General features: G+C 39.9%; 1 protein-coding gene and 1 long non-coding RNA gene across 5 annotated transcripts in view; one reads left to right on the forward strand and one right to left on the reverse strand.

The window, feature by feature from the left end:
* LOC118765843 overlaps positions 1-13,725 on the forward strand; it is a 19,024-nt gene extending 5,299 nt beyond the window's left edge. The window contains exon 2 of the long non-coding RNA XR_005001739.1: positions 13,656-13,725. This is a non-coding gene — a long non-coding RNA (uncharacterized LOC118765843). The remainder of the gene's footprint in view (positions 1-13,655) is intronic.
* A 315-nt stretch (positions 13,726-14,040) lies between these two features.
* The window catches only part of LOC115218465 (motile sperm domain-containing protein 2), a 109,061-nt gene continuing 106,069 nt past the window's right edge, over positions 14,041-17,032 (reverse strand). For all 4 annotated transcript variants that reach the window (XM_036508464.1, XM_029788297.2, XM_029788295.2 and 1 more), the window contains 2 exons: positions 16,790-16,862; positions 14,041-14,569 (listed from right to left, as the gene is read on the reverse strand). In XM_036508464.1, the coding sequence (XP_036364357.1) occupies positions 14,402-14,569; positions 16,790-16,862 (241 nt within the window). In that variant the 3' untranslated portion in view covers positions 14,041-14,401. The remainder of the gene's footprint in view (positions 14,570-16,789; positions 16,863-17,032) is intronic.

Consider the following 17,032-nt stretch of genomic DNA (forward strand, 5'->3'; position numbering starts at 1 on the left):
AAGAAAAGGCACAAAGAAGAGAGAGAGAGAGAGACGGTGGGGTGTCAAGAAGGGAGAGGGAAAAGAGAAAGAAGGGGTCAGAGATTACCAGTAAATATTATTGTTGATTTTTTTGTTATTACTGGTGACAGTGTTGACGGGGTTGTTAGGGTCACTGGCGAATATACTGAAAGGGGTGTTGGCGATTATGTGATGGCACTGGAATTATTGGTTTTGTAGTAATGGCGGTGCTGTCAGTGGTGGTGGTGGTGTTTGATGGTGGTGTTGGTGGTGGTAGTGGTGGTGGTGGTGTTTGGTGGTGCTGGTGGTGGTAATGGTGGTGGTGATGGTGATGGTGGTGGTGGTGGTGGTGGTGGTGGTGATGGTGGTGGTGGTGCTGGTGGTGGTGCTGGTGTTTGGTGGTGCTGGTGGTGGTAATGGTGGTGGTGATGGTGGTTGTGGTGGTGGTGGTGCTGGTGTTTGGTGGTGCTGGTGGTGGTAATGGTGGTGGTGATGGTGGTGGTGGTGGTCGTCGTCGTCGCTGACGTCATCGCTGTTGTTACTTTAAAGGCAATAATACAATATTAAACGAAATACTTAAATACATTATTTCCTACAACCAATATTTAGGTAGCCATGGCACCAAATCTACCCGGTCGGGTAGATTTGGAGCTAAAGTGTGACTAATCTTACAGACTGTTTTGGGTGTTTTTACAGGTTGGTTCTAAAAAGTGTGAAGAAGTACTTTGGTTTTGATCTTTCCTTAAGAACACAGAAGTCAGATGAGAAGCTTAAGATCATAAAACATCGAAGAAGATCAGGGCATTAACGGATTTCTTTCTATTGAGCCAGAGAGATTAAGAAGAGAAAATACAGGGATCTCAGGGATCTCATGTTGGCAGCAGAATCAAAGCGTTTCGTGCCAGGTCGCGAAACGCAGTAATATTGGTTTCAAATTTTGGTACAAGGCCAGAATTTTTGTGGGCAGGGGATAAGTCGATTACAATGACCCCCAGTCCTCATCTGGTATTTTTATTTCATCGACCCCCGAAAGGATGGAAAGACAAAAATTGACCTCGGCGAAATTTGAACTCAGAACGTAAAAACGGACGAAATGCCGCTATGCATTTTGCCCAACGTGCTAACGATTCTGCCATATATATATGGGAAGGTTTACGAAAATAAACAAAAGACGAAGGCAGGCGCTCAGGAATAGAAATAAAACAAGTCTTTTACGTTTCGAGCCTACGCTCTTCGACAGAAAGATACACAGAAAAGAAACAAGGAGAGAAACAAGGAGAGAAAAAAATGCGTGCAGGAGCTAACGGTTCATCATAGCGTTCGGATGTATGTATGTATATATATATATATATATATATATATATATATATATATATATATATATATATATATTATATATATATATATATATTTGTTATTAGCGACAGAAGCTGGATTAATGGCTTGTGTTGGTCGACCACGTGCCACATAGACCCGTTAAGGAGGTATCTCGCTGAGATGGTGTGGAGTGACTGGGACTCTACTCGACTGCGGTCGCCCAGGAGGACCCGGGAATATTGTTTAGGGGTTTATAATTTATGGAGGTTTTATTGCATACAATACATTTGCGCGCGTGTGTATTCTTCTTGGGAGCCGAGGGAGTACTACATGGGTGTTCAACCTGATAATAATCCTTTCTACTATAGACAGAAGAGGAGGAGGGGTAGTCGACTGCTTCGACCCCAGCACACAACTGGTACGTATTTCAAAAGTAAAGTCGACCCCGGCAGTATTTGAATTCAGAGAGTAAAACCGGAAGAAATGCCGCTGAGTATTTTATCCGGCATGCCAACGATTCTGCCAGCTTGCTGCATTACTCAGCGTGTTAATATTGGTTTCAAATTTTAGCACAAGGCCAGCAATTTTGGGAGTGGGGCTACGTACATTACTCGATCGCAGTACGCAACTGGTACTTAATCTGTTCTACTCTTGACACAAGGCCTGAAATTTTGTGGGGAAGGGGTCAGTCGATTAGATCGACCCCAGTACGCAACTGGTACTTAATTTATCGATCTCGAAAGGATGAAAGGCAAAGTTGACCTCGGTGGAATTTGAACTCAGGACATAGCGACTGATGAAATACCGCTGAGCATTTGGTCCAACGTAGTAACAGTTCTAACAGCTGTCTGGCTTTTCAACACCTTAGTAATCTGCTCTATTCTAGGCACAAGGCCCGAAATTTTGGAGAAGGGGCCAGTCGATTAGGTCAACCCCAGTACGCAACTGGTACTTAATTTATCGACCCCGAAAAGATGAAAGGTAAAATCGACCTCGACGGAATTTGAACCCAGAACGTAAAGACAGACGAAATGCCGCTAAGCTTAACGTTTCTGCCAACTCGCCACCTTTTCCAACACCTTCATAATAGCATCTAAGTACTCTTCAAATTACACCCAGGTCAGGTCGTCTTTATTTTTAAAAAGAAACCTAAGGAAGGGTATATTAGATACTTTGGATTGGTACACTAGACTTGAAAATGCAATACAGGATGGTCTCAGCTGAAACGGCTTTGACTATGGGGGTCAGCTCGATCAGGGCTGACTGAGACTCGAGAAACAACAGTCTTCTGCGTGTGTATTTGTAAGTGTGTGTGTGTGTGTGGTGGGGGGGGGGGTGCAGTTTAACCCCGTTTTATCAGTGACAGTCAAGAACAAACCCGTCCATTAGCAATTAGGTATTTCGAAAACACTTCAACGTTGGCTGGTTTTTGCCTTCCATCTGCGGTTGTCATTCGATGTGTGAGATCAGAAATAGGGGAAATAATATGCTCCGTGTGTGAACATGTCATTGTTAGGACATCTGAGATAAGAAGGGGATTTAATCCTTGATATTTTGGCGGGGGCCTTTCACAGCCATTGTGCAGGGGTTCGAATGCAGACTACGTATCACCTGAACATCGACAAAAACAACCACAAAATTGTAGATGTGTTAAAAAAAAAAAATCAATAATTTCATTTTGATTACTCTTTACTCTTTTACTTGTTTCAGTCATTTGACTGCGGCCATGCTGGAGCACCGCCTTACGTCGAGCAAATCGACCCCGGGACTTATTCTTTTGTAAGCCCAGTACTTATTCTATCGGTATCTTTTGTCGAACCGCTAAGTGACGGGGACGTAAACACACCAGCATCGGTTGTCAAGCAATGCTAGGGGGACAAACACAGACACACAAACACACACACACACATATATATATATATATATACATATATATACATATATACGACAGGCTTCTTTCAGTTTCCATCTACCAAATCCACTCACAAGGCATTGGTCGGCCCGGGGCCATAGCAGAAGACACTTGCCCAAGGTGCCACGCAGTGGGACTGAACCTGGAACCATGTCGTTGGTTAGCAAGCTACTTACCACACAGCCACTATTAAACTCACTTTTCATTAAACTTATTTCTAATTAATTGTGAGCCGTAATTATGTTTTATCGTTTAAATAAAAATATGTCCGCCATTTCTATTACTGACAAAGTCTATCTTTTTATTTATTTTTTGATGTTTTACTCATTGGACTGCGGCCATGCTGTGGCTCTGCCTTGAAGGGTTTAGTCGAACAAATCGAGCAACGTATTTGTTTTTAAATCTAGTATTTATTCTATCGGCGTCTTTTGACGAATCACAAAAGTTACGGGAAACGTAAACAAACCGACAGTGGTTGCCAAGCGATATGGGGGGGGGGGAGAAGCGCAAATCCAAAGACACATGCACGCATACATACATACACACACAAGCATACGTGCACACACACACAGGCAAACACACACACACACACACACACACATACACATATACCACGTGCTTCTACACAATTCCCGTCTACCAAATTCACTCACCAATCCGGGCTTTGATCGCGCAGTGGGATTGAACGCGAAACTATGTGGTTGCAAAGCTAGCTTCGTAACCACACAGCCAATCAAAATGTAAACAAATCGGGACACAAAAGACTATCAAGTGCTCCATGACCCCCAAATACATTAAAATTGAAATTTTTTGACAAAATGTTTGAAACCCCCGGTGTCCTACTCGTAGAACGCGGCTCGTTTGTCGTGGATCTCTGCTCTACGTGGTTACTCAGCCTACTAAAAAAAAAATAGCAGCCAAATCTCCTTCAGATGATACTGTAGCGATAAAGTTCTTTCAGTTATCATCATAGACCGTTTGAAACCATTCCTCATAGAAATAGCTAAAGAACAGGCTGGCTTTAGAAATGAACATGGCTGGGGCCGGTTAAAGACCCATCGAGGCCCTAAGCACCAAAAGATTTTGGTGCCCACATAAAAGATTATGTAATTCAAAGGCATCTCGAATATTATTTTAGCAAGTTTAAAGGGATTTCTTTTGTGCGGACTGATGACACAAATACCAGTCGAATACTGAGATCGATTTAATTGATTCCACCACTCCAGAAGTAAGTGTGGTTGTGTAGCCTTATGTTTGAAATCTAGATTTCAGCCGTGAGATCATGAGTCCTTAGGAAAGTGACTGCATTCACAGCAAAGAACTTTGATGAGAGACACACAGACACCACTTCCAGGTGTTTTAGCAATTTGTTCTATGACTGAGAAAGAAGAAACCTACTTGTTGTTGCTCGACCTGATAGAAATAGCAGACAACTCATACCTTACCATCTTGAGAATATTCCCCACAATGTTTTGGCATTAGGAAGGGCATCCAGCTGTAGAATCTCTGCCAGATCAAGATTGGAGCCTGGTGCAGCCATCTGGTTTGCCAGACCTCAATCAAATCGTCCAACCCATGCTAGCTTGGAAAGCGGACGTTAAATGATGATGATGATGATGAATGTAGTCTGAGATATAAAAAAAACAAACTATGAGATGGTCATGGTTGTAACGCCAGCGATCTAAGTTTGTTCTTGAGCTAAACAACAACATCAACAACAATAAAAGAGAAATATATTTCAAAACAGCCAAAGAAAATGGAGTTGGAAATGTAGTTGTCATGAAAAAACAGGATGGAAGCTCTTTCTAAAATCCTTTCTTATTTTGGTTCAAGGTTAGCAGCTTTGAGGGGCAGGGCAGTCGATTACAACAGCCCAGTGTTCAACTGGTATTTTATTTTGTCACCCTACCAAAAGAATGAAAGGTAAAGTTGTCCTCAGCAGTATTTGAACCCAGAAGACAAAGAGCCAGAAGCAATGTCACTCAACGTTTGCCCCACGTCCCAATGGGTTCCTTTGGCTCACTGCCTTAAAACGATTTCTAATAGGTTTCAAATTTTGGCACAAGGCCAGCAACTTTGAAGGAGGGGGTAAGTCAGTTACATCAACCCAGTGTTCAACTTGTACTTATTTTATTGACCTCCAAAAAGATGAAAGCAAAGGTGACTGTGGTGGGGTTTGAACTCAGGATGTAGAGACAGACAAAATGCTGCTATGCATTTTGTGCAATGTGCTAACGATTCAGCCAACAACCCACCTTGAAGCTATTTCTATTCTTTTCTACTCTAGGCACAAGGTCCGAAATTTTGGGGGTGGGGGGCCAGTCATTTAGATTGACCCCAGTATGCAACTGGCACTTAATTTATCGACCCCAAAAGGATGAAAGGCAAAGTCAACCTCTGTGGAATTTGAACTCAGAATGTAAAGACAGACAAAATACCTATTTCTTTACTACCCACAAAGGGCTAAACACAGAGGGGACAAACAAGGACAGACAAACGGATTAAGTCAATTATATTGACCCCAGTGCATAACTGGTACTTAATTTATCGACCCCAAAAGGATGAAAGGCAAAGTCGACCTCGGCAGAATTTGAACTCAGAACGCAGCGGCGGACGAAATACCGCTAAGCATTTCGCCAGGTGTGCTAACGTTTCTGCCAGCTTGCCACCTTTAAAGAATATTCTTTTCTACTCTAGACACAAGGCCCGAAATTTTGGGGGAACGGGGGCCAGTTGATTAGATCGACCACAGTATGCAACTGGCACTTAATTTATCAACCCTAAAAAGATGAAAGGCAGAATCGACCTCGATGGAATTTGAACTCAGAATGTAAAGACAGACGAAATACCGCTAAGCATTTCGCCCAGCATGCTAACGTTTCTACCAGCTCGCCACCTTAAAGCTATTTGTATTATGTCCACAACTGTGTGTCTGACTGGATCCTGGTCAATAAAGTGCAAAGATTTCAACAGAATTAAGACTGTTTATCAACACATTATCCATAAACCCTGACTGGATTTATTATATATTGCAGATCAGTGAAATGTTTTCTCAAGAGACATAAATTATGGCAAAATTAGTTCTCACACGTTCACCAGTAGATCTCGACAGCCAGCTTATCACCGTCTGTGTGACAGCAAGCTCTCATTGAGATTACAATTTAAGTAGATCCTTGTTTAGCAAAATCAGAACTCTAAATAAATTATATATTCATCACATCAAAAGAATTGTCAGATATTCAGTCAATAATTTCACTGAATTAAAATTTGAGTTGATAAAATATGAGTTGAAGTAAAACTGATGTTTTGTGGTTTATAGAGTGACTAGCAGTATCGCCCGGTGTTGCTTGGGTTTGTTTCGATCCTTTAGAATTGGAATTTTTGAAAAGTAAAAATTTTGCATTATGTAGCTTGTTATTCTCTTAAAGTGAAAAATGTTTCTGGTTGAAATACACCGAAAAGTGGCGACATAGCAGTCAAAAAATCGTAAAAAATAGGGATTTTCATAGAAAAAAAAAGCACCTTTTTGATGTAAATAATTTTTGGTGTTAACATGGTCCGATTTGAATTTTATCTTCTACGGAATGAAGAGCAAGCCTTCTTCTATCATACTCTCAATTTTGGTCAACTTGTGCCGCAGGGTCTCGGAGGAGATAGTGTTAGTTGAAGGCTACCAAACCTGCCATACACAGACAACTTCAGTTTGATTTACAGAGTAATTAATCTCCAGTTAATGTTTTAGTCTGTGTAAATGGACGGAGTGGGGTTAGTTATTTGTGTGCTTCTGAAGATATGAAATGTCATTCAAGCACATTTAGATTACAAATACGGAGCAGAAATAACTGGGTTTGGTTAAAGTTCAGCTTTTTAACAATTACAGCTAAGTGGTTATTAACTGTTGACTGTTAACCTTAGTGATTAGTCTGTGTCTCTTAACTCTTATCCTCTCGCTCTCTCTCAGTATTTACAGTTTGTCTCTGGTCACGATTTGTCAGTGGTTACTTCATCTACCTGAAAGAGGTTACTCTATTTCTTTCAGCGATAACGAGCAATCATTGGTTAAAATCTACCTCACATCACTTAAGTTGTTATTGTCTATCAATCGTTGTAGAGCCATCTCTGTCAGTCTCTCTCTCTCTCTCTCTCTCGCCAGTAAAATCTGCCAAAGGTTACACATCAGACCCAGGGGCTGCATTTCGTCAGTGGTTACCATAGCTACTGTCTGTCTCAGAATTGTCTCTGAGGCTACAGTCAGAGAGCTTAGAGTCTGTTTCAGGCCTAAAGTCTGTCAATGGTTTTGTCTGTACCCGTGGTTACTATATCAGTGGTTTCAGTCTATCTCCGTGGTTACAGTTTGTCCCAATGGATTCTGTCTGCCACTGAATACAGTTTGTCAAAGATTAGTTTTTGTTTTTCTCACAGAGGTTGCTGTCAGTCATTTGTTAAATCTGCAATCACGGCCTTTCAGTGGTTGCTGACCCATGAAGTTGTTTAGTTTTCTTGGGCCGAAACTGAAGAATGCAACACAAGGCTAATAAAAGTTTTAAATTTTGATACAAAGCCAGCAATTTTATATGGAAGGGTTAAGCCAATCACACTGATCGTAATGCTCTTTAATTAATGCTGTAAAAATGCAAGACAAAGATGACTTTGGGAGAATTTGAACTCAGAACATTAAGAGTCAGAAAAAGAGCAGCTAAGCATTTCGTCCAGCACGGTAATGCTTCTGCCAGGCTAATAAACCTTACTAATATAGGCACAAAGCACTAGCATAGCTAGAGAGCATGCTACCCGAGGTGGCCTTTAAGTTTGCTACCCACCCTGCTGGGCCCTCACAAAAAATATATATTACCTACAGCAGACCCAAAAGTGGTGCCACCTGGAGCAGACTGGCTCCCCAACTTCCCTGCACTCTCTAAGCTAGTGACACAAAGCCTGAAATTTTAAATATAGACACAAAGCATTAGCATAGCTAGAGTGTGTGGCCCTTAAGTTTGCTACCCCACTGGGCTCCCACAAAAATATACATTGCCTACAGAAGATCCCAAAGTGGTGCCACCTGGGGTAGACCGACATTCCCTTCCCTTCCCTCTCTATGCTAGTGACACAAAGCCTGAAATTTTAAGTCAAGTGCATCAATCCATGTACTTGACTGCTACTTTTTTTTTTTGTCGACCCTGCTGAAACAATGAAAGACAAGTCAACCTAGGCAGAATTTGAACACACGATGTAAAAAGCCAAAAGTAATACTGTCAAGTATTTTGTCCAGCATAGGAGCATTTCTGCCAGTTCACCATCTTCAAAGCTCATCATCGTCGTTTAATGTCTGCTTTCCATGCTGGCATGGGTTGGACGATTTGGCTGAAGACTGGTGAGCCAGAAGGCTGCACCAGGCTCCAATCTGATCTGGCAATGTTTCTACAGTTGGATGCCCTTCCTAACACCAAGCACTCCAAGAGTGTAGTGGATGCTTTTTATATGCCACCAGCACAGGACCCAGTCAGGTGGTACTGGTATCAGCCACGCTTGAATGGTGCTTTTTACGTGCCACCGGCACAGAGGCCAATCAGGCGGCACTGGCATCAGCCATGCTTGAATGGTACTTTTTACATGCCACCGGCATGGGGGCCAGTCAGGCAGTACTGGCATCGGCCATGCTCAAATAGTGCTTTTTACATGTCACCGTCACAGGGGCCAGTCAGGTGGCACTGGCAACAACCACGCTCGAATGGTGCTTTTTACGTGCCACTGGGTCCGGACAGCTGGCTAATAACAAAAATTAAAACATGATGTTTGGTACATGTGTTAGAGAGCAAAAACAACAAAGGAGAAAAGAAAACAAAAAAACAAAAATTCTGATCAGAAAATATTTATTTATATAAATATCATTGATGCGGTTTTGGAAAACACTTTTAATAAAACATCTTCTTCTCCTCTGCCATCTTTTAGTTTGTCGTGTTTCTATTAAAATACCTTTTCCGTTAATAAAGTGGGCAGATTCTACACCTTTCGCACCCATGATACACCGTTCTATATAAACATGTTGTAGAGGTGAGGAATATAATATTATGGTGAGGACGAAGTGGGGGGGCGGCGGAGGATAACCAGACCTGGGTGTTGGTTGGGTGGGTGGGTGAACGGGTGGAGAGGAGTCAGTTTTCTAACTGAACTAAATATTTAAATATTTTACATCAGTATACACATACATACTTGCATTAACCGACAAATATTATATATATACACACACGTGTACATATATATATATATATATATATATATAGACACACATGTACCCTCACAACATTTTCACTGCACTATAAGGCATTAAAATCTCAAGTATTCAATGTTTTTCTTTTCACATTTTGATTTCCTGTCATATTTTTTGTATTTTTTATTGTTTTCCTTTATTATATTATTATTATTATTATTATTATTATTATTTATTGGTCTTGTTCTTCAATAAAACTTACTTATATTTCATTCTAGTACGTTGCCATGGCGTGGTGGCGTTGGCGGCGATGGTGGCCAGGGGTGGGGGTGGATATCTCTAAAGCACTCTAGACTGGAGACGAGGTGGACGTTGAACACACACAAAGTCGAAATTCATGCAAGTCTTGCTGTACAAATAGAAACAAAAAAACAAAAAAAAAAACATAGTTCATTTAGCTGTTCACTTGTGCTATTTCATCTATGCGGCATTTGCTAAAAAAAAAATTCTTTACAGCATATTACATGTGAGAATATATCTAATAAGATGTGAGAGTGAAAGAAACTCTGTGTGTGTGTGTGCATGCGTATGTGTGTGTGTATCATTAGTTTTATAGACACTGTTACCATACAGTCCTGGTCAGAGAAGTTCACCCTTACAAAACAGCTGATTGAGTTCCCACACTTTACCATCTCACCTGAGAGACCCCCTAAGATTCTAAACCTGATTTAAATTTTACCCAAGTTTTCCTTGATCTACTTTTATCACTGGCACATTCTTACAATACATCTATCTCTATATATATATGCAAGCATGTATATATATATATATATTGCTTTTTTCTTGGTTATAATCACCCCACATAATTTTATGGTTAATACCATAAAGAATTCTGGTGCATCTAAGTTAAGTACCATATTCATTTGAATCTTAATTGTTTTACATATATATATATATATATATATATATATATGTATGTATATATTTATTTTGGCCTGCTCGCTTAGCTAGCGGGGTGGTGTCATTTGAAGGCTAAAACAATGTGAAGCGCATTGTGACCAGTGATGTGTAGCAACATCTGATAGCCTGGTTGGTCACAGTGATCATCATCATCATCATCGTCGTTTAACGTCCGTTCTCCATGCTAGCATGGGTTGGACGGTTCGACCGGGGTTCTGGGAAGCCAGAAGGCTGCACCAGGCTCCAGTCTAATTTGGCAATGTTTCTACAGCTGGATGCCCTTCCTAACGCCAACCACTCCGTGAGTGTAGTGGGTGCTTTTTACGTGCCACCTGCACAGGTGCCAGGCGGGGCTGGCAACGGCCACGGTCAGATTGGTGTATTTTATGTGCCACCGGCACGGAAGCCAGTCGAGGCGGTGCTGGCATCGGCCACGAGTCGGATAGTGCTTTTTACGTACCACCAGACCAGGGATCCTGGCTGGTTCAATTCGATTTCGATTTCGCTTGCCCCAACATGTCTTCACGAGCAAAGGGGGTTGGCAAGGGTGCCTGTCGTACGGTCGCATTGGAGTATTTTACGTGCCACGGCCACGAGTCGGATAGTGCTTTTTACGTACCACCAGACCAGGGATCCTGGCTGGTTCAATTCGATTTCGATTTCGCTTGCCCCAACATGTCTTCACAAGCAAAGGGGGTTGGCATGGGTGCCTGTCGTACGGTCGCATTGGAGTATTTTACGTGCCACGGCCCCGAATGTATGTATATATTTATATATGTATATAGTTACACATACATATATTCATACACACACACACACACACATATATATACATACATACATACATACATACATACAGAGTTAGTAGTGAGTTAGTAAGTGTAGTTATGTACATGGTAATACTAGGAACAAACTAAACAACAAAAAAAAAGAACTCAATACTTTCAGCTAAGAGTAAATATTTATTTTATAGTTTTTACAGTTCCAACTAACAGCATACCATTATGCAGAGTTTCGTGTCTCTGTTCTTAGACATTCCTCTGATGATTCTGGTTGTTGGAGCAATACCTCTTTCATTTGAAGCTTACCAGCATGGTTGGTCATGTAGTGGACTCCCAGTCTGTCATATATGCAGAATGGTGTACATAGATATTTACACATATACACAAACATGCATCCATGCCTGTGCGCGCGTGTGTGTGTGTGTGTGTGTGTGGTAAAATGAGAACTGGTGTACCATTACGTATCTTGGTAGATTTTTATTTGGAATTGTTCAATTGATAACTAAGAGGTTTATTCCAGAAATTTCTAAAGAAGCTTTCAGTGAGCTAGTTACTTCATTTCTGTCACAAATAATGGCTCCCAACCTTGCCGTGGATCCAAATAGAGGTATTCACTTATATATATATATACGTAGAGAGAGAGAGAAAGAGAGAGAGAGAGGGGTATGGTCTGATGACATCAATTCCACCTGACCAGAACTCCATTCACCTTGGTGAGTGGAAAAGAAATGCCTTCTTTAGGTGATATTAATAACATATACATACATATATATATATATATATTCTTTTACTTGTTTCAGTCATTTTGACTGCAGCCATTTTGACTGCAGCCATACTGGAGCACTGCCTTTAGTCAAGCAAATCAACCCCCAAAACTTAATTTTTGTAAGCCTAGTACTTATTCTATCGGTCTCTTTTTCCAAACTGCTAAGTTACGGGGACATAAACACACCAACATCAGTTGTCAAGCGATGTTGGGACACACACACACACACACATATATGACAGGCTTCTTTCAGTTTCCGTCTACGAAATCCACTCACAAGGCTCTGATCGGCCTGAGGCTATAGTAGAAGACTCTTGCCCAAGATGCCATGCAATGGGACTGAACCCAGAACCATATGGTTTGTAAGCAAGAGAGAAATATACCTCAAACCAAAGTGTCTAAGATGACCAAAATGCCAGCCCCATTGTAATGGTTATGTCCAGCTCAGCATGTTAACCAATTAACCAATCTGCAGTTCTTAGGTGGAGGGTAAAACTTTGCATCCCCTTAAGTGAAGCCAACACATTGCTTTCAATTTAATGATTCAGTTTTAAGAAATCAGGAGTATCACATTTGTTTCACAAACTCTTTCTTCCATCACATTAAACTCCCTATTCATCCAATGAGTGATCTTCCTAGAATTCCCACCACATCATCTCATAACTAAATTCCCCAAGTGTTTCCATCTCTTCATTTAACAACTAAACTCCCTAATACTTACTTTGTTTCATGGCTAAACTCCTTGGTACTCCCATCACTTCATCTGACAACAAGACTACTAACAGCACTACTTCGTTTTGTGACTACACTTCCCAGTACTCTCACCACTTGATGACTAAACTCCTTAATTTACATTATTTACATTTGACACATATTTGTCCTCATCTTGTTTGTTGTTAACACAACATTTCAGCTGATATACTCTCCATCCTTCATCAGGTGTCTTGGGGAAATTTCAAATCTGGGTTCTCATTCCCAAGGTACTTTTTCCAATGTCATTATTATTATTAATATTATTATTCAGGTCACTGCCTGGAATCAAACTCAGAATCTTGGGATTAGTAGCCCACGCTCTTAACCACTACGCCATATCCCCGTGGTTAACAACAAACAGGATGAGGACAAATATCCGTCAAACGCAAATAATGTAAATAACGTACACAATTCCTCATCTCTCAAATATAGAACTGAATTCCTTAATTTACTCCTAACATTTCATCTGAGGACCAAAATCCTCATACGCTGCCACTTAATCTGATGACTACATTTGGATTAGCTTTAAACATTCAGGTGACTAACCTGGGTAATAACAATGACAAATCCTACTGCTACTGCTGCTAATTGAAGGAAGAAAACCCAATCCCCCCCCCAACTCCTAACTAGTTCACAATGAATCTCTTCCCTCTGAAGTTCCATGGAAAGTGGACCCTACAGACAGCTCTTATCACAGCCTTGTGTTGATGTGTACATGTATGTATGCATGTGTAGGCATATAAGTGTGTATGTGTGTGTGTGTTGATATACATACACATACACACATATATTTATATTTTGTGAAATTTGATTTAGTATTTCTAATCTGAATTTTTCCCTGTAAGTTTGGAATAATATTCCCTCATATTATTATTATTACTATTATTATTATTATTATTATATATATATATATATATATATAATGAATTTGTGTACATATGGATATATTTATACAAGTATATACATACACTTGTGAATTTATACATGTATTGATGCCCATTTAGACACAACTATGCATGCATGCACCGATGTATATATATATACATATGTGTGTGTGTGTGTGTGTGTGTGTGTGTGTGTGCATGCGAGAGTGCAAAATTAGAAATGTGAGGAAGATGAAATACCATAGGGATGTGAGATCTTTCTAGAATGCATAATTAATCTATCTTGAACATCTTTTCCAATGACAGGGTATTGATGAAGCTATAGTAAACAGTAAACCATTCCTAAATCATATACGAAATCAAAATAATTATCTTAATTAATTAATTAATTGATAATTTCTAGCATAGACAAAAGCCAGAAATTTTGGGGATGGGGAAATAATTAATTAAAAGGAACCCAGTTCTTAAGTTGTACTTTATTTTATCAGACCCCAGAAGGACAAAAGGCAAAGTTGGTCTTCAAGGGATTTGAACTCAGAACGTAAAGGCCCATAACTAAATACCACAAGACTGTTTTGTCTGAAGCTCTACCGGTTCTGCCAAATCTGTTCCACAATTGTCATGGGTTGTTCCTCAGCAAAACCAGTGTGATTGACGACTTACCCTGGAGGTCGTTACTCAGCTAATAAATTAATTGAAAAAGGTGGGGAGCGGGATGGCGAGGGAGGGTTAACAATATCGAGGAGGTCGTTGATGCATCAACAACCGCTGTGAACAGCTAAAAAGGGAGCCAATGACGGACGATTCATGAGACAGGGATCACTGAGCTGGACAGTACTTGGACTTGTGATCTTGGGGTGCAGACAGGGACTGCCAGTAGTCGGAAACTATGGCAAGGATGACGACGAGGAGGAAAACAAGCTGGAGTAAGATGACATGCTGCTGGCGTCTCTCGATCCGACTGACGGCCGACTGGAGCACTTCCACCTGCACAAAGACAAGACAACAATAATAATAATAATAATAATTAATTATGTTTAAGCCTTGAGTATTCAGTTTGCTTTGTTAAATGTAATTTATTTCCCTCATTTTTATTCTACCGTGAATTATCTCATAGCTCTGAGATTTCAATGATGTGATTGTTTATTTTCAGAATAACATTGTATGATAGGTGTGAGAGGCTGGATCTGGCCAGTCCAAACATAAAATAGAATATTTAGGCTGGATGTGGCCAGTTTAAATTCTAATGGGTTGATGAGAAATGTGTGGGCTAAGAGAGGTCAGTAGGTTAAGTGCGTAGATCCTACTTCTTGCAATAAGGCTTACCGCAACATCAACACAATTCAGAATACTGGCATAACATTCCAAGCCTATCATCATCATCATCTTTGTCGTTTAACGTCCGTTTTCCATGCTAGCATGGGTTGGACGATTTTGACTGAGGGCTGGTGGATCAGATGGCTGCGCCAGACTCCAATCTGATCTGGCAGAGTTTCTACAGCTGGATGCCCTTCCTAGCGCCAACCACTCCAAGAGTGTAGTGGGTGCTTTTTACGTGCCACTGGCACAGGGGCCAGTCAGGCAGTACTGGCAATGACCTCGCTCGAATCTTTTATCACATGGCACAGGTGCCAGTAAGGCAACGTTGGTAACGATCACGCTCGGATGGTGCCCTTTTACGTACCACAGCATGGGGACCAGTCAGGCGGTACTGGCAATGACCTTGCTCAAATCTTTTTACACATGCCACCGGCACAGGTGCCAGTAAGGCGACATTGGTAACGATCACGCTATTAAAATGATCCATTGTTATATACAACATTAAAGTAAAATATATTGCTATTACTATGTATAATGTTCTTCAGGTTTTTTAAGTCGACAATGTTGTGCTTATGTTATATAAAATAGATCTTATATAAAATTACTACGGATATTAATTACTAATATGTACAACATTATCAATATGTATGACATTATGTCATCATTATTGTTTAATGTCTGCCTTGTGTATAATATTAAATGTATGTATAACAGTATTATGTATCGCAAAAGTGTTAAGTATGACATTATGCTTAAAATATAATTTTAAATTTCATTCAAACTGAAGCTGAACTTTTTAATAAGTTCAGAAAAATTTGTAATAAAAATTCTCAAAATTCATATTTATAAAACAATTTCCTTGATAAGTTATTTAACTAAGTTGTGTTGATGTGTATGTGCATGTGTGTGAGTGTGTGTGTGTACATGTGGTGATATATGGATACCCAACTTTTGTCACTTCCACACGTGTACCACACTATAAACATGTAGGTATCATTTAACCCTTTAGTGTTTAAACCGGCCATATCCGGACCAAATATTCTGTATGTTTTATATTCAAACTGGCGATATCTAGCCTCTCACACCTACCCTGCACTGACATTCTATAAATAAACAATCACATTATTGAAACCTCAAAGCTATAAGATAATGCATGATTAATTCAAAACAATATTAGTAAAAAAAATATTACGTTTAACAGAGTAATCTGAACACTAAAGGGTTAATCCTAATTTAGTCATTACAAGAGTGAAGTCAAGACTAAATAGTTTACTTGCTGACAGCTACAGGTAGTAGTCAAGACAATTTGATATGAATTAATAAAAAATGACCTGAACAAATTTCGCCAAACAATAGTAATGGTTGGTCTTATTTTCAGTGTTGGAATAACAAAGAAACTATTTTGTGATCAATGCTAAATCTCAGCCAAGCAACCCCAAAACACAGGATTGAAATAGAAACATATGAAAATATATTTGTGTAAAGTTACAAAGACAATTTGTAATAAGTAGGTTAATGGGATATATATATACGAAATAGTAATCATTTTTGTGTCTTTTTATGGAGACAAAAGGGTTTATAAGACTGCAAAAAAGAAGTGCTCAAATGTAACTGAGACAGAGATAAAAAAAAAAAACATTGATAAGAGAACAAACATCAAATCTGAGTCAACGACTTTATATATATATATATTGATGGATCTTAACTTCGATAGAATAAATTTTTTAAGTTGTAAAGATAATTTACGAACACATCGTATATTAAGATAGGCAAGACTAGAGTTACCTCCCTTGGTCAATGCAACGCATGAGGTTTCAGAGGAGGGAGGGGGAGAGAGAGAGTGAAGCAGAGAGAGAGGAGAGAGTAAAAGAAAGTCGTTGTACGAACCTTTTCTGTTAAAGTTGTGATGTCGTTGGCTGGTCTGGAACAAACCGGTTCAGAATTTATAATACAACGTAATCTGCAAAATGAAGAATTGCAACATCAGAATTGCTTACTAATCGTAAAATAAAATTTTGCTCCTCATAAAATAAAATCCACTGTCTTCGAGTGAGTATGGGAATGAGTTTATTTCTGCCCATCCCAATTGAATGTACGTCTGCCTTTGTATTTATTGGTGTGTGACGTGGC

Source organism: Octopus sinensis, linkage group LG13 (assembly GCF_006345805.1).
Source record: "Octopus sinensis linkage group LG13, ASM634580v1, whole genome shotgun sequence".
NCBI classification, from domain to species: domain Eukaryota; kingdom Metazoa; phylum Mollusca; class Cephalopoda; order Octopoda; family Octopodidae; genus Octopus; species Octopus sinensis.